The sequence below is a fragment of the Chinchilla lanigera genome, unplaced genomic scaffold, assembly GCF_000276665.1.
Source record: "Chinchilla lanigera isolate Chin_1 unplaced genomic scaffold, ChiLan1.0 scaffold00065, whole genome shotgun sequence".
Lineage (NCBI taxonomy): Eukaryota > Metazoa > Chordata > Mammalia > Rodentia > Chinchillidae > Chinchilla > Chinchilla lanigera.
In genome coordinates, this window is record NW_004955466.1 from 1,705,039 (window position 1) to 1,732,396 (window position 27,358).

At 51.5% G+C, this 27,358-nt stretch overlaps 1 protein-coding gene and 1 long non-coding RNA gene across 11 annotated transcripts in view; one reads left to right on the plus strand and one right to left on the minus strand.

Moving 5' to 3' along the window:
* Nucleotides 1-27,358, minus strand: part of Rad51b (RAD51 paralog B) — a 701,675-nt gene that overhangs the window by 18,567 nt on the left and 655,750 nt on the right. For 8 of the 10 annotated variants that reach the window (XR_001236791.1, XR_001236790.1, XR_001236788.1 and 5 more), the window contains exon 11: nt 9,508-9,734. Coding sequence is in view for 2 of the 10 variants with exons in the window: in XM_013521909.1 (XP_013377363.1) it covers nt 26,558-26,599 (42 nt within the window). In the remaining 8 variants the exon portion in view is untranslated. Of the gene's footprint in view, nt 1-9,507; nt 9,735-26,296; nt 26,600-27,358 lie in introns of those variants that run through there. The other 2 variants (XM_013521908.1, XM_013521909.1) reach the window with 2 other exon arrangements.
* LOC106150155 overlaps nt 22,754-27,358 on the plus strand; it is a 46,005-nt gene continuing 41,400 nt past the window's right edge. Inside the window, exons 1-2 of the long non-coding RNA XR_001236795.1 lie at nt 22,754-23,161; nt 23,980-24,084. This is a non-coding gene — a long non-coding RNA (uncharacterized LOC106150155). The remainder of the gene's footprint in view (nt 23,162-23,979; nt 24,085-27,358) is intronic.

Genomic DNA, 27,358 nt, shown 5'->3' on the forward strand with positions numbered 1-27,358 from the left:
CGGCCTGAGGACTACCATCATCATTAACTCTCTAAATGCATTCATTAAAAGCTCCATGTTACCTGGCACTTGGATGCCATTAAAACAGAACAACCGTTTGCAGTTAACTTTACCTTTTATGACCTCGCAGACGTTTACAAGGAAGTCCCAGGTCACCTTGCTTTCAAAGAGAAGCCAAGAGGTACGGTGAGGGCCCCAAGAAAGAGCTGAGAACAGAGCCCCAAGCCTCCTCAGGCGCACACATGAAAAGATGAAAGGAAAAAACATGTACCAAATTTTATGGTTCTAAAAGTAACACATGGTCACAGAGGATAATTTGGAAAACACAAAAAAGTATAAAATAGAAGCCACCCACATCCCCATCCTTAGAGACTACTGTCAGTGTTCTGGGGTATAAATACTCTTCCTGATTATGAAAATAGCTCTTCACATCTGTATCTTAAAAATGAAAGTGGAAACAGATTTTGGTAGTGCAGTTCCTGATTTTACAAGGGAAGTCCTAAAAACCCATCATATTTCAGGTAAATTTGTAACAGGGATCAATAAAAAAGATTCGTAAATGACTGAGAGCCCGCTCTGTGTAAGGCTCTCTGTAGGTACTGTGGGATTAGCGACAGTACCTACGGGGTCCTCTTCCCTCTGGAGACCCCAGTGGGCAGGCAGGGGCTGAAGCAAAGTTCAAGAAACAGTCGCTTCCACTGTGGATGTCCTCTCCGGAGGACCTCAGGAAGCTTGGAGGTGAGGAACACGTGAGAGTGGCTTCTGATACTTGTATCCTCAACTCCTAGGAGGGCTCAGCCTTTAGGATGGTTCACTAGGTTGAACAGAGAGTAAGAGGACTGTGGTAAGAGCGCTGTGGGGGCTGGGGATTTAGCTCAGCGGCAAAAGCGCCTGCCTGGCAAGCGCAAGGTCGTGAGTTCGGTTCCTGGTACCGGAGAAAAACAAAAAAAAAAAAAAAGAGCGCTGTGGTAAGAGGACTAGTGTAGGAGATTTGTACAAGCACCACAAGACAAACCAGTGGTGTGATGGGTGGCTTTACGCATCAGCTTGGCTAGCCCACGGTACCCAGATTCTTGGTCAAACACTTGTCTAGATATAGCTGTGAAGGTGTTTCTAGCTGAGATTAACGTATAATCAGTAGACTTTGAGTAAGTCAGATTACCCTCCGTAATATGGTAGTGAAGGCTTTAAGAGAACAGACTGTGGTCCCACCAGAAAGCGGGATCTCAACCTCCACATTGCCTTTGGCTCTGGCTACGTTACCCCTCCCCGACCAGCCGGCTGGTCTGCCCTGCAGATTTCAGACTTGCCAACCACTTCCTCAAAATCTGCCCATCCATCCACCCATCCATCCTTCCATCCACATACGTTGTCCTAGTCTGGAGAACCCTAACTAACACTAATGGAACAGAAAAAGGCAGAAGTAGAGAGACGCGGCTATTCAGAAAGGGCGAGGGAGGTCAGTTTGGCCCGTTAGGGTACTGGCAGAGCAGTGAAGAGGAGTGTGTGTGTGTGACCATCATCCCTGTGTGTGCATGCTTCTGTGTGTGTCAGTGTGTCTGCATATAGGAGTGTATGTGTCTGTGTGCTTCTGGATATACCTCTGTGCTTCTCTGCTGTACATGGACTTGTCCTGATATCTTTGTGCATATCTGTGTGTGTGTGCCTCTGAGCACGTCAGGGTGTGTTTCCATGTGTACACGATTATGTGCATCTATCTGAGTCCCTCTGTCTGTCTATAGGACAGTGTATATCTCTGCGTATGGTTGTCTTTGTAGCTTTGTGAGTCTGTCTGCCTGTATGTCTTTGTGCATGTCTGGATACTCATACATGGGCCTCTCCATGTGTCTATAATGTCTAAGTGAGCACGTATGTCTTTGTCTCTGCTGAGTATCTGTGTTGGTGTATGTCCACATGAAGGTGTGTATTTGCATATGTGAGTCTGTCTGTCTGTCTGTCTGTATACCTTGGCATGGGTCAGTGTGTGTCTATCCGCTTGAGTGTTCTTGTGTCTGTTGGGGATATCTGTCATGGTGCTTTTTTTTCCTGGTACTGAAGATTAAACCCAGGGTCAAGTCTGGGCTCAAACTTGGGATCCTTCTGCCTCAGCTTCCCAGAGTGCAGGGGCTACTGGCTTGCACCAGCAGGCCCACTACCTGGATCCTTTTCTAGGGCACCTGTTGATTGATTCTCGGTCAGTTCAGACAGCTTTCCGGGAGGGAGAGTAAAGCTGCACCTGAGAGGTGGGCAGAAGGGCGGATGAACAAGAAAGCAGATCGCATGGCGGCCACAGCTGGGTAGTCCACAGGAAAGGAACAGAAGACTCCGGCAGGTTTGGGAACAGGACGGCCAGAGGTCAAAGGTGGCACAGAGAGGGCTTGGGGGCAGTGCAGGGACATCACAGGTCACTCCTCCTCGAGATAAGTTCTTAAAGGGGCCAGGGAGGCAGGGTCAGTAAAGGTCTGTTCTGAGCAGCTGGCAATGGAGGAGACCTGCAGACTAGGCCCCGTGAGAACGAAGAGGAGAAAAAGCACAGCCGGGCAGGCAATCTTTGTTTGTTGGTTTTTTGGGGACAAACCTGTCAGGTCTTGCTATGTAACCCATGCTTGCCTCAAACTTATAGTGATCCTCTTACCTCTACCTCCTGGGATTACAGATGTGCTCCACCACGCCCAGCAAAGGGTAGGGAATTGTTCCGAGATTGGCAACGACTTCAGGTTGGGCCTGTTGGTGTTGAGAAAGGCATGAAACTTCCAAAGGAAAGGTAAAGACAGTGACCAGCATCATGTTCCAGAAAGGAAACTGAGGAATGAGAAAAAGCCAGCAGGTTTGGCAGTAAGGGAGAGCAGGCTGGGCGTGTGTGTTGTAGGAGGGCAACAATTGGTGGACGCCTGCTGTGGTGATACGGGGATGGAAAAACAGCAAAATAAACACACACATGGGTAGCAGAGTTGGATGAAGGGAGCCCTGCACGTATTTCACTAAAGACCAAAACTCAGTCATCAAGATATTCGGGCCTGATCCCATTAAGTACTTCCTCTGGGAGTGAGCAAGCTGATACCCTTTAATCATGCCTTATATTTATAAAGGCCTTTCTCCAAAGAACTCCAAGTGCTCAATAAACATTAATTAATTCACTCTCCTTTAGGGACAAGTTGGTGGCAGGCATCATCACTGTTTATAGGCATGGAAACTATGGCAGAGAGGAGAGTGGCACCTTCGGCCCAGATCCCAAAGCCTCTGTGGTGTGGGATGCGTCCTACCTGGCTCCCCGCTTTCTGCTCTCAGGCCTTTGCTAGATCACCCACATTTGGCCAGCTCCCACCATATTTCCGGTGAGATGTGGCTGTGAGGCCAGCTATAGGATCTGATGTTTCAGGGAATGGCCCCAGGATAATCCCCGGGGATCTTGGGGGCCAAGTGTGAGGTTCCAGGAATGGGACTTTCAAAAACTCCATCTTGGAGTAAATTGAGACTTCTGGTTACTTGTTTACACTTACTACAGACACTCACCAAATTGTCAAACTCAGAACACGCAATTCCTCAGTTTGCATTTTGTGAGTACTCTCACACATGAAATTCTTTAGTGCTGCAGGTCACAGAAGTACTGTAATCCTTATACTAGCTGTGCAAGACCCAACCGTGTGCTCAGAATCCAAATACTCCTTAGACACAAGGATACCATGGACATTCCACTAAGATGATCTGGTTACTTCCGGTGGTGAACTTGGGCTTTATCCTCTAGAAAGGGAGAGAGTGCCAAAGATCTCAACTGTGGAGGTGACCCGTAAAGCCCGCACCGTGGCCCAGGGAGCATTTGACTGAAAGGCACTCGTTCTTCCCAGAATTGGGCCTGCTGCTGTCTGCGGAGCCCCGTGAACTGCCCATATGTACACTCTTGGCTAAGGAGGACTGGCTCTTGTGGGGTTGGGTAAGCAGCGTACATTCTCGGTTTGGTGTTCATGCTGTTTGAGTGGACCTGGAAAATTCAAGGGGTACAATGGCTCAAAGCCAGGGTTTCATTAGGCTCCAAACCTCCAGTGATCCCTCTGGGGTCAGGCAAAGGGAGAAGCATCCCAAAGAGCATTAGATGGTTTCTCTTGAGCCTCCCTGTCCCGCCGTCATTTGCGGAGGCATCCCTTGTTAGTGCGACTAATCTGCTCCGAGTCCGGGCAGCGGGACAGAATGCTACAGGACCAGGCCTCTGCAGGGCCACTTGGCCACCTCGGCCGTCCCGTCACACTGCTTGCTTCCCGTACCCTCTGCTGCACCCTGTAGAACACAGGGGCCTACCAGGGGACAGAGGAGAGATTAGCACAGTGACACTTTCATTCTGGGGTTTTTGTTAAGTCTTTCGTGTTTGGTCAGGATTCAGCAAAAATAGAACTTGTTCAGGAAACAGAATAATTAGGGTTGACTCTTTGAGTTGGGAAACCCAGAAGGCACAGCCACTCTGGGAGCTATAAATCAAGACCTAATCTTGGGAGAACTCTGGGAAGGAAAAGGGTGATGTGGAGTGGTCTGAATGGCGGAAGCACTGGAGAGTTTTGGTACATCTCAGTGATTTCCTTCCTGTCCCCATCTCTCTCTCATAGCCTCAGAGCAGAGAATTCCAGCTTCTTATAATTAAAATGAAGAAGGACCAACACCAGGGCAGACAGCCACAGAGCAGACCCACCTCAACATCCGGGTATCACGGATGAGAAATTTTCCACAGCAGAATTCATACAGGACACGGTGCAAGTTTAACGTGTGTATGTGTGGGTGACTGGTCTGAAGGCAGTTTGTGAGAAGAGAACCTTTCTTGATTTGTCTTTCTCCAACTTCTTTTTTTCCTTTGAAGAGAATAAGTTAAGCCTTCCTTGGGTCTTGGAGTCAGATGGACTGAGTTTGCAACCTGAAGAGTCCACTTAGCCTGCTAGCCTCATGGTTCTTCTGCATGAGGCCGGGGGGCTGTGTTATCTCTTGTGACAGCTCCCTTCTGCTGTACCTGGAGAGATGGCATCCTACTCTGTCGTGTCTGAGAGATGAGTTATAATGTACTGTATACTGTAAGAATAGTACCAGGTGCATAGTAAGTTCTGCAAGGTTGGTTTTTCCTCTTCCTCCTCTTTCTCCTCTCTGACTCCTTCTCTTCTGCCTCCCCTTCTCCTTCTTCTCCTCTCTCCGGGGTTGGTTGGAGATCCATCCACCTTGCCACAGTTCCTGGCAACTTCCCCATGTTCAAGGAGTGTGGGAATTGGGCACTGGCCCATGTCCGACAGTTAGCCCTGCAGTGGTCCATAAAACAGCGGCAGAGGGAGCGGCCGGCACAGATAGGGCACTGGAGATGAAAGGCAGCCGTGTTTTCCTTTCCAAAGTGCTGCTGTGTTCCTGAAGGCCCGCAGCTTCCTCTGCCCTGCTGGGTTTTTTTTTTATTCCCAGTTCCTCTCAGTGATATCTTAAGAGGCAAACTTCCAGCACTAACAGGAGGTCTTTTGTTCTCCTTTTCTCAAAGTGGACTTTAACCCAGTTACTACAGACTGAGTCACTGTAAAAACAAACAAATAATAATCTTCCATTTTCTTAAAGGCTCTTCCAGGCCTGCTGACAGAAAAGGGGGAACCTGACACTGCCCTGGGCCTGTGGGCTCTTCCCTACCCTGACCTGCTGGAGGCACAGCCCGGGAGAACATTCCAGAATATGCTGGAGCCTGGCACTGTGGTTTGTTTAAAATTTCATTTGACTGGGGGCAGCCTGTGGACTCTAAGGAATTTTTGTCCCAATGCCCCGCTGGTGAGATTTTTCCCAGACTGAGGAGAGCTGTTGACTCCTGAATCGGCCACACACTGCATTCTGGACTTGCCTCCTTTCTCTATGCTTCAGGGTCTTTGTATGTGAAACAGGGTATTAAGACACTGTGTGATTTTATCGGGAAGGACCTTTCAATAGGAATATTGTCCTGCTCTATTAGAAGATGTCAGGGCAAACTAAGTATGCCAGGCCAGGCTGAGTCCATTTGATAAAAGTCTCTCAGGCACTGAGCGAAGGCGTTGGGGTTGCAGAGCTGAGAAAGACCTACTTCCTTCCCTCAGGGAGACAAGTCAACATGGCGTCTCGTACAGGTGGATGGACATGTGCTAAGGAAGGGTGAGGTGGGGCAAGGAAGGGGATGGGCACTCAGCCTGGGAGTGTTGGGAAAGTCTTCATGGCGGAGATGGCATTTGAACGGTGGTTTGAGCCATACGTCAGTATTTGTCACATGCTCCAGGGAGATGGAGAGGGGCAGCAGATGGAGGGAGCAAAGGAAATAAAACAAGGCAAGTTCGGCTGCCAGTGTACGAGCCCTCTCTGATTTGTGTCCAGACATTTTTTTTTTTTTTTTTTTTTGGTCTTTTTGAGACAGGGTCTTGCTATGCAGTTCAGGCTGGCCTTGAGCTCACTTTGTAGCCCAGGCTGGTCTTGAACTCACAACGATCCTACTGTCTCAGCCTCCCGAGTGCTGGGATTACAGGCGTGTGCCACCACGCCCAGCTGTCCAGACATTTTTAAATTGAAGTGGGCCTTCCTTTCCTGAGAAAGAGCAGTCCCTAAAGGAATGTGGCCCTGACTTTGGGACCCTGCTCTGAGATGTTTGGCTATATCAAACATTAAGGTGTGCTTCGGGCCACTGGCCCTCTGGACCCGTGGCCCCACAGCACAGCCATGGATCCCAGTGGGTATAAAATACGTTGTCCAAAAGGTTTTCGCCTATTGCATTCCTCACTCCCTGGAGCTCAAGCACACAGTGCAACGAAAAATCAGTGCACTTGCCTGGAAAACTGCTCCTCATTGTCAACCCCGCTTACAAGCCTCCTTTACTGTGAAGTGCCCCACAGCCACAGGCAGAGGCAGCAGCATGCTTCTTTGTGCTTGTAGTGGGTTGATAACTGCTGGTCATCTTATAACCCCCAGCTAAACTGAGTAAGGGTGGAGCTGGGTGTGGGAGGCCCACCTGAGGACTGTTGCCAGCAGCATAAGAAGCTGTTGGAAGCAAAGGAAAGGCTGTTAGGAGCTAAGAGAGGCTGTTGGGAGCTGGTAGAAGCTGTGGAAAGCCGTTGGTTGTTTTGGAGGAGCTCATCATGCTGGCTTTCCTGATGAACTTGGCTGTTTTCAAATTCTGAGGAGCTCGGGATCTCCCTGGCACTGAGAATGGCTTCAGGTCACTTTGGGGGAGCTCTGGTCCTCACTTTGAGCATCGCTTCCTGGCTCCGGAGGGGAAGATGGTGCACTGTCAGCCTCCTGGAAAAGCTTGCTGCTTTGGCTTCCCTGATGGGAACTCGGCCATCTTGATCATCAGAGGAGCTCGGGATCTCACTGATGCTGAGGATGGCTGTGGTACATTTCAGGGGAGCTCTGGATCTTCTGAGCGTCACTTCCTGGCTCCAGTGCAGGTCCCTCAGCCTGCTAGCACAGATCCTTCATCCTGCTGGCACAGACTTTCTAGATTCCACCACTGACCTTTGGGCCTTTGCAGCGCAGATCCATGAAATAGACCTGCGTGAGATATTGTTATGGGCTGTGGGCCTCCAGCTGGATTCATGGGAGGCATCATTATGGGCTCTATTCAGCTGGACTCATGTAGGACATTATTTTGGGATCCAGGCCCTCGGCTGGATTCCTGGTCTATACTGGGTGGACAGATTTCCTGCATGCTCTTAGGTATATCATTCTTTGGGTGACTATTATAAATAATCTTATAAAAAATGTGTCCTGTATTGTATTGTTCTCCTTGCAAAAAGAACCCCCAAACCAACACAGTGCTCCTGTGGCTCATTCTTTGTGAGCATAGGCTCTACCTGTAACCCACTAAGCACCTCTCCTTCTGGGCTCCAGAAGAGGGGGTGATAGTGAATGCATTTTTGAATCCTCCATCTTTAGCATGGTATTTGGTTCATGAACATAGTAGATGTTCAATAGATTTTTTTAAATGATTACACGAGTGAATGAACGACCATTGAGTGGATGTGTCTGGCATAGTCCATCAATGTTATCTGCCAGAAACTTCACTTTCGCCATCACCGATTATAAACGTGAAGGCTTAAGAATTTCCTACTGATTCCGTCACTTGGTATATAAGTAGATCTTTCTTTCCAAGAAGCTACGTGCCGTTGAGAATGTAGATTTTATACCTAACTGGGACCATAGTAGGAATCCAGGGCAGAGGGAATCTGCTAATGTTTCAACCTGACTTTCCTGCTTTTGCACATTCCAGGAGCTGAGTGAGGATCTTCCATCAGCCTGTGGGGCCTATGGCCCCAGGAATACAATTCTTTACATTTCTGTGCCAGTCACTTGGAAAGGGAACATTTCTCCTTGTTGTGACCAGGCAAATTTACTTCCATCAAGGTCAGCCCTTGTCAACGTGGCTATTGATAAGGGTCTTATCAAAGACAGGGGTCTTGGGAGTCTCAGTTATACTTGGAAATGCTCCTGGGCTGGCCCGTCCTTCCCCGTTCTCTATTTCTGCCAAACTCCGATATCCCCTGGCAACCAGGAGTAGATGACACTAAAGATGCCAGTGTCCAGCGGGGCGGGCCATGTCCCACCAGGTATGGCCCCCATCCGCTTGCACAGGCCCCCATCTAGCTGTAGCTTGTTTCTCTGATGTGGTAGAGTATAGGCCACGGCCTCAGACCGCCTCTCCTGGATTAAGGCTCTAAGAAGATGAGTAAAAAATTCCAGGACCAGGCTTGCTCTCAATGACAGTCGCTGGTTAATTTCTTCTGAGAAAATGGAAACCTTGGTCTCCTGATGTGGGCAACGTCAGGCACAAGAGGAATTTTCCAATACAACAGGGGAATGAATTTTCCGAGGACAGGCTGACCAAGAATAGCCACCATCTGACCGTGCACCAGAATTAGGTAACGTGGCACTCCTGGAACAGCGGAGGTGACTGCTGGACTCTTGCACCAGGAGGGCACCCCCCTCCATGTGTGTTGCCAGGATCTGTCACTGATGGGATTAGTGACTGCAGGACAGCTGGAACATTGCCGCGCCATTTCCCTATGGTGAGAAGGGACACGGTCTTGATTCCGCCTCAGAAGGAGGTGGCGGTGAAGAGCAGCTGAAAGCTGACTGGGCCTTTAGAATCTGTGACGGGAATGGTGAGCATCCGGGCCTATCTGCTCCGCGGCGGACTTCACAGTGGCCTGACTGTTCTTCCGCACACTCACAAGCTACCCCTTCACCCACTCGCTGGGCTCCGCTCTATGGGGGACACTCCTGTGAATCAGGCAGACAAAGCCGAACTGTCTGCGCCCCTTCGTTTTGTTCTCTCCAATTCCCTTCATCGTCCTTCCACAAAAGGCAAAGGCCATTGTTCTCCCCAACCCCTTTCTTTCTCACAGGAACAGCAGAGTTTCACAGCTCCGAGGCACAGGCTGCTGGGAAGAGGCCTGGGAGGAGGACGCATCCCCCTCACCCTGGAAAACCCATTGAGGCGCTGTCAGGGTGGGAACTGTCCCCCGGGAGCCCCTGGAAACTTACTTACGATCTCTCTGAGATGCTCATTACTGACTGGAAAGAAAATAGACTCTGTACAGTTCACTCCCAGTGTCAGGTAGAAATGAACCGTTTCCAAAGCTGGTCCTGGCAGCGAGAGAGTCAGCCTGGCGACGTGGCTGAGGGCAACGGCGCCCCTGTTCTAGTTCTCACAGTGTCCGTGGCGGGAAGGGCTGGGAATTCAACTCTCCACAACCAGGTAGAGAAAAAGCCTGGTATAGAAAAACAGAAAACGTAAGTGCTGGCCCCTCAGATGCTTCTTCTTCAAATTGTTATGTACTTTTTCCTGATTTTGGAAAACATGTTCATAAGAGGATATTGGAAATACAGTATAGAGAAAATTCCAAAAAAAAATGCAAAGCACAAGTTCATTACCCAGAGAGAACACTATTGATATTTATATACAGATTCTTCCAGTTAAAAATGCACATAATAGGTTTTTTTCTTATAAAACTGTTACATTCTATGTATGATGGTTCATGATCTACCTTTTTTCCTTAAGGTTATATCGTGACTATTTTCCCATGGAATTAAGCTTTCTTCAGACGCACAGTTTTAATCGCTGCCTGGTACTTCATTGGACAGATGTTAACTTAGCTAATACCGTGTGGCTGAACGCTGAGCCTGTGTCCACTTTTTGGCTATTATAAACTGTGTGACGGAGACAGTGGGCAGCCTGACTCAAGCTGCCTCACTGTTTTGGTCATATGTCACCCAACCCTTCCTCAAAAGCCATGTTCATCCGGGGGGAGCCAGAGGGACTTCCCAGCCCCGCTGAGAACACAAGGACAAATTTAATTGAGTCAAGCTTGCAGCAGTCCTGGATGTGCTTTTAACTCCGCAGAAACACTCGCCAACGTAGAGAGACAGTGGGACTCAATTCAGTGAAACTTTATTCATAGATGCACTTTTTAGATGAAGTAGGGCCTCTGGACCGTCCCCTTTGACCCTGGCCACGTCTTCTGTAGGAAAGGCTTGCATATTGTGGTGGCAGTGGAGGCTAAGTGCCTCCAGCAAGGTTCGTCTGTGGAGGCCACTGGAGGCCTGCATTCTGGAGTGAATCGCTTGGAATCATTTCCATGTTAGGATCTTCAGTGCCACAGCTCTACCCCACGAGAGTAGATAGCCCGAGGGGAGTAGCACAAAAAGCACAGGCCCCCAGCAGGCCAAGCAGTTTACTGAGATGCTGTGGCTCATGCGGCAGAGGGGAAGGCCTGGGCTCACAGCACCGAGCAGATTCCCAGCAGAGAGACTGGGGCAGAATCTGGGCCGCGGGGCCTTAGTGTAATTCACCCTCAAGAAACTCAGGCTGCTACATGGGATGAGCCTTTGTATGCGGCCTGTTTCCACGGCCCTGGCCCTTCAGCCCAGTATCAGGCCAGAGAAGATCCAGGCTCCGAGGTGGAGGGGCAGGGGCTGCAGGCCTGGGATGTGGGGTGTGGGTGGTACAGCTCAGCAGCTGCCTCCCTCTCCGCCGGCCCCTTTTGGTCCTGAGGCCTGCGCGCATCCTCCCTAGGACGCTGGAAAGTCTCATCTGCTAGGTGAGTCCAGGCTTGTTTGTTTTTCTCTGAGGCCCCAAGACTTCCAGAAGAGAACAGGAGAGGAAGACCCAAGGGGGAGACAAGAGTGTAGGGAGGTGACATGGGAATGCACAAGATGGTAGGTGTGTGCAAAGAAGTGTACACACACACACACACACACACACACACACACACACAGAGTGCCTCTCTCCCTCCCCTCTCTTCCTCAGTTTAATGACTTTCTGCGAGAGAAACTGGTCTCAAATGCATATGACAAACTTTGGAGCAGAAGCCGGGGGCGGGGAGACATTGGAGTCCCCTTAGGCCAATATTTTTGTCCCACCTCCAAAAGGTCGTCCTCTCTTCTCAGCTGCTCAAATATGTCACCAGACACCCCTGCCCAGTCTGACAGCCCCATGTACACAAACCCCGTGTCCCAGTGAGCTGATCCTTTCCCAAGCTGCTGAGGAGTCTTCTGGGGGTTGGACAGGATTCTTTCTGAGCTTGTCCAGCCCTGGCTAATGAGCTCGGCTGTCTTGTCTCCCAGGAAAGATTTACTGCAGCAGCACAGGGCTGCCGGCCACCACCCCACCCTCCGCATCCCTCTTCCAGGCTGGACACTGGAGCTGGGGAGTTTGCAGAGGGGCTGCTGGTAACAGATCAATATCCCTGCCCTGGTGAACAAGGAGCTGTTGCAAAAGCAACTGAAGGCTCTTTTCGTGGCCATAATTGGATGGCACTGGTGCCATGACAGATGTCAGCCCAGACACGGTCCCCACTACCACCCGGCTTGGATGCTAGGCACCCCCACTTGTCCTCTGGTGGTTAAGAAGTCAGCCAACCACCCATGCCTGAGATGTGAATCCCCTCCCTGCCAAGCCTCCAAGGACCGGCTCTAGTTGGTTCCCGTTCCACTTTCCTTTTCCCTATCACTGGGGACAACTTGGGTCCTGCCCACAGCCTCTGCCCCTGCCGAAGGAAGAGCTCAAAGTCACCTGGGGCTGATGGATTTGAGACTCCATCCAGAGAGCCCACCATGGGCCACCCCCTGTCCAAAAGCCTTTCATGTGTTGCCTTATTTAGACCTCACCACAAAGCACAGCAGGTACTGTGGTTGTCCCTGCTATACAGATGAGGATACTGAATCCAGAGAAGTTTATTAACTTGTCCAAAGTTGCACAGCTAAGGAGAGGTAGGGCAAGAATTTGAATCTAGCAGCCTGGTCCTGGAGTCATATTTTGAATGCTACACAGAGGATGGGAATAAAAAGGCTCAGGTTCTGACAGAACCCGGGGAACAGAAATCATGGGACTCTACTCTGTATCCCTCCTAGCACAGGGTCTGACCCCAGGTGTCCCAGTGACTGTTGCTGAAAGAAACCAGTGCCCAAATGCTCTGTACCTGTTACCTGGTCTATGCAATGAGAGAGTAGTAGCACAGACAGTTTTGTGAGCATGAATGTGGTAAATCCGTGTAGAGCACTTGGAACAGATCTGACACACGGCACGTGCGCCTTGAGGGCTGCTAGTTACTGCTGTCAGTGTGAATGTCACACTTACCACTGCGCAGGGGCAGAAGGACAGTGTGGCTAAACTCTGGCTCTGATATTCCAACCTTGGTATGGAGGAGCACCTGGACAACTCTCTTTGAAAGCAGAGCAAGCGTTTCCATGTTGGCTGAACCTGGCCCTATTTCCATGTATTGATGTGTGCAGCGCTGGCTGGGACTTTTCCTTAACCCTTCAATTGGCTTTAAGCAATGCAAATTGGTCCAGCTGAGGTGCTGATGTGCAGTCTTTGAAGCAAGTCCACAGGTCAGCGAAGCACCCGCCTACAGCTCCCAAATAACTCGCGTAAGCTAGGCCATGTGTAGCCACACTGTCGGCTGGGATGGAACCTCGAGAAAGAGGCTGTGACATCTCAGGGCATAAAAAATTACACAATGAAGCTGAAACACCAACCCCAGAACATTAGATACTGCCTTGAATTGTGTTATGCCGATTACTCTCTCTCTCTGCATATTGCAGAGGTGATTTCCGGCCTCCTACCTAGCCCAGCTCACGGCACTCACATACTTCCCACCACGACTACAGCCGCTCGTCCTCGAGCCACTCTCCTCTTCATGAATTAATAAAGCCCAGGTTGGGCCCTGGTCGAGGCCCTTGTTCCAGTTAGCCACCTTACTAGCTGGACTTAGAACCCCCTTGGCTCCCCACAACTACAAGTGTGCCTTAGTGTCTTTATTCTTGCATGGGTTGCGCCGGAAGTGGTAGATTGGAATTAACTTATTAGAATTCCGGTAACTTTTCCATGGGATTGCAAATGTGGATTTTTCTGGACTGCAACGAAGTCTAGAAGGGCTTTCAGTACTTGACTCAGCCACTGCTCAGATCTATGATCTCTGGCAACTGACCTAAATTTCAGAACTTGAGTCTCATGGAGTTTTTAAAGAATTAAATGAGATGATATACGCAAGGTTCTGTGACCAGCACAGGAAAAGCTCTCAAGCAATGACCACAAAAACACCTTCAGTATTAATGACATTGGTACTTTAAATCTGGGATGCATATGTTTAAAGCATTTTGGGTCACTCCATACTCTTGCAGGATAGACTGCTCTCTTGATGAGTGTGTGTGCACACTCAAACACACACACACACACACACACACACACCCTACCGAACATAGCTTTGCATCTCCCCCCTCACATTGCTGGTGTAGGTGAGCATCTGGGGACCTGGCCGTGCCCCTACCAGTCCACGAAAGCAGGGCCTCCTGGTGCAGGGAGGGGTTCTGGTGCTTAAAGTCCTCAAAGCATGTGTCCCCTTATTCCTGGTCCAGAGGGGGCACAGCTATCTGGAAGGAACTGAGACCTTCAGGGAACAAGCACTTCCCTTCGACCTTCTGGAAACCTCTTGTCACCCGAGTCTGCGCCTGGTTGCACATCGTCTAGGCAGCAAGGTTGCTCCAAGGGTGCTCCATCCCCCTAGGCTGCGGGACGGTACGGGGCTTTGGGGGGCTGGCCAATCACACTCATATCCCAAGAGCTCAGGACTGCCTACAGTGGCCACCCTGGGTCCCTGAGGATCTGCCCAGCTGAGCCAGGGCTCTCCATAGCAGCGGGAGCCCAGCACTCCTGAGCCACAAGTGAGGCACTTGTGGCCTGACTGGGGACCCTTGGGGAGCGGTAGAAATGCAACAAGCCTTCCCACTGCCCTGCCGCACGCGGGGGCGTGGCCCTGGCAACAGGCAAGCGCACAGGGAAGAGTGTCGCACCCACAGGGCTCCTTGGGTCCATTCGGCTGGAGCCCTTAGCAGGAACTCTGACTATGCCGTCATCACGCAGTGGTCTTGGGGAAGTGCCTGCACGGGAGGGGGGTTTTGAAGGGATTTTGATGGAGAAACCATCAAAATTCCTCTCCTTTGTGCCGGTGGGCATACGAGAAGTGCCGCAAGCCGAGGGTGTCCCCCAGCTCCGGGAGCAGGGCTGCTGCTCAGCACACACAGACGCGGCCATGAAGGATGGTTGTTCTCCTCGTTCCCACTTCGGGATCTTCTTCCCGCTTCCGTTTCCCGCCATCCTGTGCGTGACACTCGGCTGGTGGCAAACCCACCCATTTGGCCGTCTCTGTCTCTCCAGGCAGCCTCCCCCTCTGGCAGAAGACGCCACGACGCACAGCCTAAGACATAAACAAGAGCTCGCATTTTGGTTTGTTGAACTGGAGAGGAGGGAAGAGAACGGCACAGACAAGAGGCACGTGGCAGGACCACCAGAAGGGGCAGGTCTGTTGTCTGGGCCTTCTCTGGCGGGTGAAGACAGACCTTCTGAGGAGGCCACCACCCACCCCCATGGCCAGCCTCACGGTGGACTGGGATAGTCTGATGGTCTGGAGTAATCAGCTCGCAAATGAAAACACCCTGGGTGTTGACTCCACTGTGTGTTCTCTTCGGTAGAAAGGACAGAGAGGCATGGAGACTTTAGGATTCAAGGGCTCCTTACAGAGGCTCCAACCCAGGCCAGGCTGCCAGGTGGTGTCAGCCTTCAGGACCCCGGGTAGATCTGTTTGTACACCCAGGGCGCGCCCAGCGGAGGAGTTCCGGTCCGCTCCTTGGTCTTGGGAGGCAATAAAGAGGCTGCAGCTTCAGGCTGACACAGACTATGCGCTGAAGCCTGAGGGACAGGCCGCCCTACCCTTACAGGGCGGTGACTGGGAGCACCCTGCCACATGGACAGCAGGGTTGGGGGTGTTATGGGTGCGACCTGAAGAGTGGCTTGACTGGCTTCCAGCCTGTGAGTGGAACAGTCAGAGGAGAACGGGTTCCATTTTTAAGCACTGTCAACTTGCCCCATCTGAGCCTAGGTAGGCAGGCTGGCCAGGCGGAGTTTGAGAGGGTGGCATCTACAGTTTTAGCTGTCATTCTGTCCTTTGGCCGAAACCTCCCTGGATACATAGCAGTGAGGCTCTTGATGTTTTGCTGGAGGGACAGCCAGAGGCTGAGGTCAGCTTTAGCTTTCAGGTTCAGCATCTGGGTGGACGGCGCTAATCAGCTGCCTGGAGTGACCTGCGCAGGGACAGGCAGGGAGGGATGCGAGGTGTGGGTGGGGGCAGGGAGGGAGGGTTTGAAATGGCGCTCAGTCTCAAAAGACCGCAAATGTTAAGAGTGATATTAAAAATGAATCCACACCACAAGCATAGATCTGATGCATATGGAATTTGTGGGTGTGTGCATGGGTATGATTTAAAGAACTAAGGAAAAAGGGGAAAAAAAATGAAAAAGAAAAAAAAAGTCCTTTCTGTCCCTGTAACCATTAGAAAGAAAATGAAGTCCAAATTGTGTTCAGGGCTGCTGGGACAGAGGAAGAGAGGCAAGAATGGAAAAAACAGGCCGTAAAGATGCCAGGGCTCTTTAAGCAGAAACATCTGTTGAAGTCATAAGACTCTGGGCCTGATCAGGCTTCTAACAAACCCAGGAAGAGGGAGTCTGTTCTGGATCAGGACTACCCCGCTCGGCTGCACAGGGCCCCTGGGACGGCATACGTGCCGAGGAGATACCTTCTCCCGGGCTCAGCCAGGCCTGGCTCAGAGCACAGGAGGAAGGGGTTGGGTTGCAGCAGCCGGGGGCAGGGATGTGACAGCAGTTTAGAGTGTGTATTTATTTAAAGCTTTAACTCGCTCGGGTAGCCTGGGGAGCTGCATGTCTCAACTCCTGCAGCCAAAGAAAGAAAAAGTGAGCCTGGGGGAGGGGAGGGAGCTGCTGACCTGCCCTGGGGTAGAGAGGCTGTGCTTGCTCATTGGAAACGTGGACTGTTCTCTTATTTGTGCTTGTCAGTCTGGGCCGACTGTCCAAGGCTCATCTCTTTGAACACCCACCAAAACGGCACCTACGGTTTATTGACCACTGACTGCCCCATGGTCCTTGTAAGCGTCATCACCTCATTTAATCCTCCAGCAAATCTGCCAGCCCCAGAGCCGGTAGAGACGTGTGTGACCATCTCAGGGAGGTTCTCCTATTTGTATCAGCATCCCAGGAGGAAACAGAGGCTCAGTGAGGTGACGTGGCTCTCCCCAGGTCACCCAGCTAGAACCTTCCAAGCGGTACCCAGAGCTGCCCTTGCTGTTCCTTCCACGAAGCTAATTTGAAAAGCAACCCAGCCACACACCACTGGGAAAGCGGCTTTGCCAAATCAGCCCAGCATTTCTGGAGGCCTCAAGGTCCCTCTACACCCTGTGGCTCATCCCCGTGCTCCACCATAGTAACCTGGCCATGTGCGAGACAGCTACGGCTCCAGAAGGTGCCAGCACCAGACAAAGGGAAGGGGTTAAAACTCCCATCCCCATGATGACAGCAGAATTCTGCCATCTCTCAAGGAAGCACATAGATGGTGAAAGAAATGAAAACCAGACCCCATACTGCTTTCTTGTGGGGAATGGCAAAGGTTTCATAAGGCCCCATTAGGAAAGCAGATGTGTCTCTTCCTTGAACCCCTCCTCAGACTTGGTCCAGCCTGGCCACCGTCATTCCCATAGTGTTCTCCCCCCATGAGACGGCACATGCCTCCCAGGACACTGGGACCCTTATTTCATATATGGGGTCCTGGTGGTGGCAGGGCTCATGGACAGGGGACCATAAATCCCCCGGAAAATACAAAAGCGAAATAGCCGGAGGACTGGCAGAAGCCCCTCTCCTGGGTAGCTGCCTTGGGAGGCAGAGGCCATTGGTGTTTCCTAAACAACAAGTGTGCCCTTCTGTCATTCACTAGAGTAGGAGCGCACTGGTGCTGGTCGGGTTTCCCATCAACCCTTTATAAAAGGTAACACTGCCTCCACTTTGAAGGTGAGGAACTAAACCTCAGAGGGTGGAGTAACTCACCTACAGTCACGGAGTTACAGAGTAGAACCCATGAGCTGGGGTGGGAAGTGCCATTTCACCTCAGACTCTGCTGTGCCTCGTGTCACCAGGCCAGCTTGTGAGAAGGCAGTCTCGGAATCAGCAGGGCCTGGGAATCTGCATGTGTGAGCAACTCCTGGGTGAGGGCACTCTCCAGGCTCTAGGACCACGCTGCTTTCTTTAACCCGTGCTCCTCTGGGCCATGGAGGCTGGCACTGCCCTGAATCTTCGATGCTGCCTTCCCACCAGGATGCTAGCGTTGGCTGAAATACTCCCTGCGCAGCCCTGGCAGCTCTGCTGAGCCTTGCCTCCCTCTTCCCTATTACTAGGTTGAGAGTTTAAACCCTAAACACCAGCTTTGAGTCACAAAGCCCGGCAGTGGCCTGCTTCAGTGAGGCCCAGAAACCCATAGAGGAAGACGCCTGCTCCCCAGGGATTGGGATAAGACTTTGATACGATTCTGTATCTTAGGGGGACTGATGTGATGAAATCTTCCTCCTACGATCTCTCCTATAAGGTGAAGGGAATTTCCTGCTTAGGTCAGCAAAGGAATTAGGAGTTTGCTCCACCAGGGCCGATCTCGGTGGGAAAAGTAGGAGTGAGAAGCAAGAAGGTAAGGGGCCATGGTGAGTTGGGTTCCTGGTTCTGGTCCATTGAAAGCTGCGGGAGGGATCTCCTCCTCTGGCTTTTTAGTTCCAGTCTGAGAGTCTGCAGTTCCCCAGGGCTTGCTAGAGGGCTGAGAGCAAATCTTTCAGGAGGGCAGGGGTGAGCTGCATTCCACAGAAAGGAGGGGTTTGGGAGAGGCTAGGGCAGGTTTGCTCCAAAGCACAAAGCCTGGTGAGCAAGACTGACCCAGAAAACTCCAGCCTAGCCCCTGCAGCCCTCGGATGACTTTCCTCCCCTCCTTTATTTCCGCAGAGGGGTGTCTTTTTGCAGCGGACATTAATGGGGGCCTCCTCCGTGCAGACGCTGTGCTAGCTGCTGGCTATAGCAGACAGCAGGACCGCCTGTCTGCTGGCCCCGGGGAGCTCATAGCTAGAGGGAGCTGACTTTTCATCTGGTACAGGGAGTTCCTGGAGTAAGTGCTGAGGAGGGGAGTGTCTGCCAGGTGGAGGTTACAAGCTCTGGGTGCACATTCCCCAGCTGGCCAAGTAGGTCATCCAGCCTGGCTCTCCTCTTTGGGTTGACTTCCCCACTCTCCTGCTGCTCTGTAAACACAGGTCTCCCTTTACCCACCTCGTCTGCCCCCCAAAAACCCTCTTAGGATCTACTGGACAACTTAGTCCAAGCCAGAGTCACCCGTGCACTTGAACTTCCATGGGCACCAGAAGCTGATCAACACAGTGGCCAGGGAGGCAGTTCCTTGGAAACTCTGCAAATGTTTGCCTTGGTCGCAGATAGAGGCGTGTGTGGAGGACAAAGGCCAGGGGAAGCGGGAGGCGGGAGTCAAGGCAGAGTGAGTGGAGGAGGAACTCAAGCCAGGTGCTGCTGCGGTTCTGGTTCTGTCTGATTGCTTGGGATTCTTCACTCCCAGCTCGGAACAGTCCTCAGGGCATATCGCCTCCCTGAAGACGGGACCCTCACCACTCTGCTCCTCCAGCAGGCCTCAGGACATTGTCATTGCAGTTTTCCTCTCCCTGCCTCAAGGGGGGAGGGGCGGGGCTTCAGGAAGAATGATGGCTACTGATCTCCACAGACGGAAAGTGCACCGTGGTGCTGTGCAGGCTGGGATGAGATCTGCAGGGGATGAGCTGTTGCCTTGGTGACGCTAATGAAAAGCAGGCCTCAGAGAGGGCCAAGAACCCCTGCGGGCTGAGTTATCTCCTCCTGGTGAAGCTCTCCTCACCTCCCCACTCACAGCCTCAGATCAAACTCCCCGAGTATTTATAAAACCTCTACCAGAAACAGAGAAAGTCAGCCGCCCGGCCAGGCGTCTGCCCGCAGCTTTCTGGAGGTGCTTGGTGACGCTCTCTGTGACTCTTTGTTCTGTTTTTCCTCCTTGCAGTGAGCAGGACGAGTAGGGAGGGAGGCAGGAGAAAAAGCCTCCCACCCTGGCTGAAGTTGGGTTCTAGCTCAGCCCCTCCCTTGGTTGTTTACTGAGACCCTCCTTGCTCTCCCGCTCCAGCCTCCCCGCGCGGAGCTGAGATGAATGCTAAAAAGCTCGGTGCTGACAAAATGCAAAGGCAAGGGATGGGGGAGCACTGGCAGCAAAAGAGGCTGACCTCGACTTCCCTGCCTCAGGGAGCAGGAACATGCTTACTCCCTCTGAAGGAAAGGGAGCTCCTGAAATTCCTCATGCGGACACAGCAGGGAATCGGAGCTGTTCTGAGAAAATCTGTGTGACCTCTATTAATGACTTTTTCTTTCATTCTTTTCTTTTCTTTTGCCCAGTGGTTACTAAAATGCAAAGAGCTTGGAAAACACAGGCTACATGGGGTGGGATGCAGTTGGAGGCTGTGTCCTGCCAGTAAATGGGAAGACACCATTTGCCCAGTTGATGAGTATATGTGACTTAATTGCCCTTCCTGAAGGCCCCACACCTGGATGACAGGCTCCGTGCGGGAAGGCAGCCGGGGGGCTGCGGGCAGGTTCTGGATGGTGTTGTGAGGCAGAGTACAGTCTGGGTGTTGCATTGAGCTCTGCCAAGCTCAGCAGGTTCAGCCTGGGTAAGTTATGAAACTTTCCTCTCTCTGTTTCCTCACCTTCAGAAAATGAAGGCCAGGTCTAGCTCTAGGATTTTTATGTAACTAGGAAAGAACACGAGTGCCATATGGTATATAAAGTACTGACATAAATACTGTCCGTGGGCCAGATGTAGGGTGCAGGTAGCAAATGGCACAAATGACAAAGCAGAAGGGTTAACGAAGCGCCAAGAACCCTCCATGGAGAGCAGGCTTCACGTGTACCTAGAAGGATGAAAGGCACTGGGACAGAAGTGAGGAGAACAGAGGAGCAGCGGGCAGACGAGCGGATGCTGGGAGGAGCCCCGTGTGGGTGAGCCGGCAGGAGCCCCGGAGGATGCTGGGAACGACTTGAAAGTGAGGCTCAATAGGGAAGGCTGGGCCAGGCCGTGTGACGGGAGCATGAGTGTAGGAGAGAAGACGCTTGCTCTAAGCGCTGTGACAGCTCCTGCTTTTAAGTTGAATGAATCTGCTTTGAGTGACCCCCTCCCCCAGCCAGAAGAGGTGAGAGGAAACCAGATCAGTCAGCGGAGGGCAGGACTCTCAGCCACTGGCTCATGTGACCCCAAGGAGGCTTTGGGTTCCGGCAGCTGAGGGATCTGACTCTCATGAGACACATCCTTTTGTCACCTTTCTGCCAAGGAGGCCAGCCAAGTGGCACAGGCTGGTGGGGATTAGAGTCAGGGAGGAGGAGAGGAGGAAAACAAGCTTTCCACTGTGTCAGGAGCGTGAGACAGTGACACCTGCGTGACCCCGGTGCACGAGGTGGCAGGCAGACACCCAACTCTGGCAGTGGGGAGGCGGTGCCCGGGCATCAAGAGGGCTCTTCTAGGAAACAGCCAAGTTCCTCCTTCACATTTTCACTGACTGACCTCCTGCCCACTGGGCGCTGGCCCTGGGCCGGTGTCAAGGCCTCTGTGTGTGGTACCTGCACCAGGGGTCTGCTCGGGCTCTCCCGTAGCCACAGCCCAGCCGTGGGTGAAGTGTCCATGGGTAACAGGAACTTGTGCTTTATGAACCCACACACGCTCCTCTATTGGACCTTGCTTCGGGTACTAGGGTCCTGGAATTCCCTGAGCCTAAACTCAAGGCCAGTGTAGGCCTCTAACCCAAGTCTGTCTTGCCAGGTAGTGTGGGCCATGGCATGGATACACACACCCACAGGCCTCCAGGGCGACCCAGGGTGGAGCTTGGATATGGGGGCTGGGTGTCCACGTACACATGCCTGAGCTTCTTTCTAGTGCTGGGTGCAATTACCGTCTGAAGCAAGTTCTACAGTCAAACCTGGCCCTCAAGATATCATGAAGGGGCGGTTGTTAAGGTAGGAAGAGAGAACACACTGGATTTAATAGCTGCTTAGCTTCATTTGTAACTTCTGGATATTTGGGTGTGCAGAAGCCAGGCTTTCTTATTCTCCCCGCTGGACTCCCAAAGTTTAGACAGAGCATGGGGCTACCTTTCTTAACCTATCATGTAGCCTTCCTTCCATTTATATCACTACTAAGGGTCACCTTGTCTCTGGAGAGCCTTCCTGCCTCCTACCAGGCCTGCAGGTGCCATAGACAGAGCTGATGGACAAATCCCAAAGACCCAAGGCCTCAGTGAGCTTCCCTGAGCCCCTGGTCTGTCTGTGCCTTAAGATCCCCTCCCTCAGCCAGCCCCAGGAGACCAGCAGAGAGTCCTGCATGCTCCCCAGGGTGTTCCTGTGGCCTCAGTCACCTCACAAGGCCTGGGACCCCTCCGCAGGCTCTGCCTTCCACGGGGGCACAGTGGGTCCCTGGGTGATGCTGAGGGAACCTGAAGGATCCTCGCAGCCTCCCCAGACTCCCGCTCTGTTACGTGTCCTCTGCCTCCAGCAGCCAAGGCCTGAAATGTTTCTGCAGGCACCAAACTGCTCACTCACCACAGGGCTGTTGCCTCCTCATGCTCTGTGGGTTTGCTCAGATTGCTCTGTGTACTTCGAACGTCTCTCCCCCTGCATCTTAAAGGCAGACCACTCGATAAAGAACGCCTGAGGGCCCAGACGGAAACATGCACCCCTCACCCTTCTGAGGCCCCCCGGGTCTTCTCCAGGGATGACCCCAGGGCATGGTCGCTCCTGCCCCCGTGTCTGTGCTCATCCCACGCGGGACTTGGGCCTCCTGGCTGTTACCGGAGGTCTCCAGGGGAAAAGGGATTCCAGCAAGATGAGAAGAGAACCGCGTGAGGAGCGTGGGGAGCAGGGCCGCTGAGATGGGACTGAGAGAGGACGATCACCACGTGAAGGACACAGACATGACACAGAGGGAGTCAGGGATTCCTAGGGCAGAGACAGTGGAGTGTGGGCGAGGTGTGTGTGCCAGGCTGGCAGAGGGCTCCCGAGGGTTCTGGAACTAAGAACAAAGTCAGGGAGAAGATGGAGAAAAGGTGAGACCTGCTCCTCAAGACGTGGGTGGTGACCAGCATTTGGAGTTGGAGGTTGTGCCCCCCCCAGGAGGCCCTGCTCCATGCAGGCTGATTTGGGAGTAGCTGGGATGTTTAGGAACCTTGCACACAGGGTTGCCAGATAAAATTCAGAGCACCCAATAATACTGGGGTTTCAGGCAAGCAAGGAATTATTTTCCTGTGTGTGTGTGTGTATGTGTGTGTGTGTGTCCCCTGAATATTTTATGGAACATACTTGTACTAAAAATTACTCAGCATTCATCTGAAATTGGTTGTTCTCTAATTTTACTTGTGAAATCCGGCAAGCCTGCCCTCCCAGACAAACACCGTGGCCTGGCTCTCAAAACTCAGTCGAAGGAAAGGCCAGCTGATGGCTATGCCTTTGAGCCAGCGGACCTGCGTTAAGGTGCTGTGCTCCAGGAATGGAGACATCTCTGAGCTGCCTCCTTCACTGGCTGGAAAGTGGAGAGGTCCCTTCTTGGCTCTGTCTCTGTGGGTGGTAGCTGGAGGGAACAGACAGGGCAAGTCTGGCCATTTGGGATCAGCTGGATGGGAGAGGTGAAGCAGAAGACACAGATCACCTGGGAGGCTCAAGAGTGGTTGTCTCTACACCCTTGAACTTTCAGGTGAGTGGGTGCATGTGAACACAGGGAAGCAATGGAGGTGGGGCCACCACCCAGGAGGCTCAGGAGGGTCAGGAAGGCTGGAGCAGCATGTATGACTCCCAGGAGGCCACTCTTGGCTCTGATCTGCGTCACACCTCGCTACTCTATAGGGTGCCACGGAAGGGGCCGCGGGAAGGCTGCTAAGAGTGGGGGGAGTCGCCAGGCCACTTACCCATGTCAACACAGGAAGCTGGAGGGAAGCCAAAGTGCCCAACAGGATCACCTCCAATACTTCCAAAGACCCAGGTCTTGGGGAAGCTGAAAGACAAATTAGATCTCCTCCATGCATTCACTTCTTCTCCTATCTCCTGTCACCTCTGTCTGCCATGTATCGGAAGGCACATGATCTGAGGCACCATGTCTGTCCCTTCCACCTTCCCTGAACTCCTTTTTGAATTTTGGTCCGCATGACCTTGCAACCTACTCCTTCCAGACTTGGCCTCTAAGTTCATTAAAGGCCTTTTCCCTATGAATTGATATATGCTTCAAGGAGGGAAGTTGTCCAAAAGATTCAGGATCTGGGCCTCAGACTTGAGGTTAACTTGTTTTTAACCGATTGCCTAACGGGTCAGGCATGCGGTAGGCTAGCATGTTCTGAAACTGCTGCAAATGCTGTCATGTCACATTCTCCATGGAGGGAAATTACTCAATTCATCACTGCTTTTTTTCCTTCTTCTTCTTTGGCTTTCACTTCTGTTAGCAACAAGTTCCACCAGCTGTTGCCCCTTGCTGTTACCCAGGTACCAATGTTTGACACCACTGAATAATGTGTTTTTCAGGAGCTTGTCTGATGGAAATGACCCAAAGCAACAGGTGAACCCACCATTCCCTCTCATTTGAAGCTACCCTTGGGGACACTGCTGACTTCATCAGTCATCTAACAAGTATGTATTGTGCACCCACAACATGCCAGGCAGCACTGTAAGTGTTGGAGATACAACTTTGAGGAAACAAACCAAGTCTCTGCCATTTTTATGTGTACGCACATACATACATGAAATGAGAAGTGATTCATAAAACACAAATGAACTGGCGATGATAAATGCTACAGATAAAAAAAAAAAGAGAAGGGAGGAAAAAGTGTGCTTAGAGGTGACAAGGTTGCTCTTTCATAGAGGGAGGTGAGGGAAGGCGCTTCTGCTATGGTGATATTTTGGGGACCTGAAGTAAGGAAGCTAGCTGTGAGGATGGAGGGATAGAACATCCTCTTTTGGCCAGGCAGAGGAACCATAAGCATGAGGGTGCTCAGGTGGGGCCCTACCCATCATGTTGGAGGAATAATATGGAAGCCAACGTGGCCAGAGCAGAGAGTGCATAGAAGATATGAAAGAGGAGCGTCACATTGTGCAGGGCTTAGTGGGCCACTGAAGGACACTGGTCATTGCTCCGAGTGCCAGGAAAGATTTGAGCAGAGGAGGGCCATGATTAGTTTAGGTATTGAACAGTCACTCTGGCTGCAGCACTGAGCATAAACAAAGGGGATCTGGGGGAGGCTGGAAGCAGAGACCAGCTGGAGGCTTTTGCAATAATGTGGGCAAGATATGATGGTGGCTTTGACCCGCAGTAAAGTAGGGAGAAAAGTGGTAAAGGGTTGTTGGGCTTTGGGTTTATTCGGAAGGGTCTTCCAACAAGATTTGCAGATGGCTTGGTTGTGGGATACAAAATTCCCAGAGAAAACAAGACCGACTGCAAGTTTTTTGGTTTGAACAACTGAAAGGATGGAACTGCCATTAAGGGGCATCAGGAGGCCGAGGGAGGAGTGTGTTAGCAGAGGAGAGAATTGGAAGTTTGATTTTGGATATGGTCATTTGGACACACCTGGTAGATATTCTGGTGGGATGTCAAGCAAACAATTAGCTATCTAATTTTAGAGTTTAGGGGAGAGGTCCAGGCCAGAGTTCCATCTTGGGAGCTAGCAGGTGGATGCCTGTAAAGCCACACTACAGCGGAGAATGAAAGATGATAGAGACACTGTCTCAAGTTGGATCCTGAGCTCCTGCTACACCATGCACCGGCAGTACTGAAAAGCCATGCTCAGAGTTCAGGGTAGGACAGGTCACCCCAGGAGAGGCCTCTTCATTTAGGGTGCAGACTTTCTAAATCAAGAGGAGGGTGTGAGTACAGGCTCTAAGACCGATTCCACTTCCCTGGGGGAGGTGGTCAGGATGATGGGCAGATCCTGGGACTTTTATGCAATATAAAAAGAAATGCATGTTTTGTCTTTTTCCCTGGTTCCTAGTACACGGCTCCTACAACCTTTAAAGTTTCCAGAGTGTCTTTTGTATGCTAATGAGTTAACTGGCAGGTAGGGACCCCTAGGTATGTAACTTCAGGATGGGAACTGGTGGCCAGAAAGACCAAGGCCTACTTAGCAAGTTGGAACTTTAAGCCCCATTCTGTGACCTCCAGGGAGAGGAAAGGGGCTAAAGATTAAGTTAATCACCAATGACCAAAGATTTAAACTATCATGCTGATGCCGTCAAGTCTCCATAGAACCCTGAAACAACAGGGTTTAGAGAGCTCTGGGTCAGTTCCCACATTAAGGCACTGGGAGGTTGACGGGCTGGAGGCCAGGCATTTCTGCGGCCTGTTCCCACACCTTCCTATGCCTCATTCCCATTTGGCTATTCACGAGTGGATCCTTTATAATAAACCAGACATAGTAAGCAACTGTTTTCCTGAGTTCTGTGAGTCATTCTAGTGAATTAGTGAAACTCAGAGAAGGATGTGGCACCCCACCCCCAAATTTATATGTGGTTGGTCAGAAGTACAGTTGGCAACGGGGGCCTTGGGACTGGCATCTGAAGTCGGGGGAATCTGGATAGTGGTCTCTGCAACTCAACAGCCTGGTCAAGTCACTAACCCCACTGTAAGTCAGAGCTCAGCTCTGTGCCGGGCTAACGACAAATGGTGGGTAAGTGCTAGATGTTCGTATTGTTATTTTATTCATGACTTTAATACGGTCTGCCTATATCCAGATCTCTTCAGACCAGACTGAAGGACAGATTTTGGAAAATGAGTCACAATACACTGTCACGCTAAGAGGCAAATCCAGCTTCTAGAAATGACTACATAAAACAAGAAAGGTTGGGGCTGGCCAGCGAGTTCTTTGTAAAGGAGAGACCGGAAAGTGCCACCTACGACCGGCTGGTCTTGCCCTTTCACTTTGGTTAGATAAAACAGGGATGCATAGTGGGGAAGACTCTCCACAGGCCAGAGGCCAGGAGTGGGCCCAAGGGCTGAGGCTGGGTCTCAGGCAGGCAGGAGCTGCACAGTGGATCCAGAGTGAGGCACGAGGACAGTGTGCGGTGGAAAATGGAAAGGAGGACTCTGGTTTCTGGCCCGAGATGGAGCACTTCATGTGATGACCAGCCAGGATGAAGGGGGGTCAGTAAAACTCTGAAGTAAAAATCAGGTGAACAGTAAGTAAAATCACAAGAATAATAATTTCACATTTCACTGTGAAAACATCTAGACTAAAGGAGAAAGAGAGGACTCATCCTTGGTTTTTCTGGGTTGTTTTGTTTTGTTTTTCTCTTTTTGAGACAGGGTCCTGCTATGCAGTTCAGGCTGGTCTTGAGCTCAGTTTATAGCCCAGGCTGGTCTCAAACTCACAACGATCCTCCTGCCTCAGCCTCCCGAGTGCTGGGATTATAGGCATGCACCACGACACCCGGCTTGATTTTTCTGTTTTGAAGGTGGGGCTTCATTTCAAAATCATGGATATCAAGACTGCAGGACAAGGAGGGTCCCAGGGCTTTCCTACAGATATCCTGTGGAGGGGCAGCCAGTCCTTGGAGTTCCACAGACCCAGAATCTGCAAGCCCAGCATTGTCCCCAACTCTCCCCCTACCCCACTGTGTCTCCTCCTGAGTTATAGTAATCGTGGAGATTAGTTTTGCTCTCTGCTTCTACACAAAAGGTCAAGGCTAGAAATGACTTGGAACCAAGTGGAAATTCTGTTTCCCTCCCCAGTCTGTCAGCTCCTAAGCACTTCTGTTTACACGGGCCTTGGAGAGGGCATTGGCTTCTCATGTTCTGACAAAGACCCTGGCCTCGCAAGCTTGCTTTCCAGGGAATCTCAGCAAACCACAAAAAGAATCACCCTGTTTGTTCCTCTTTTATCCAGTTTATCCAGCACATTTTCTAAACAAAAGA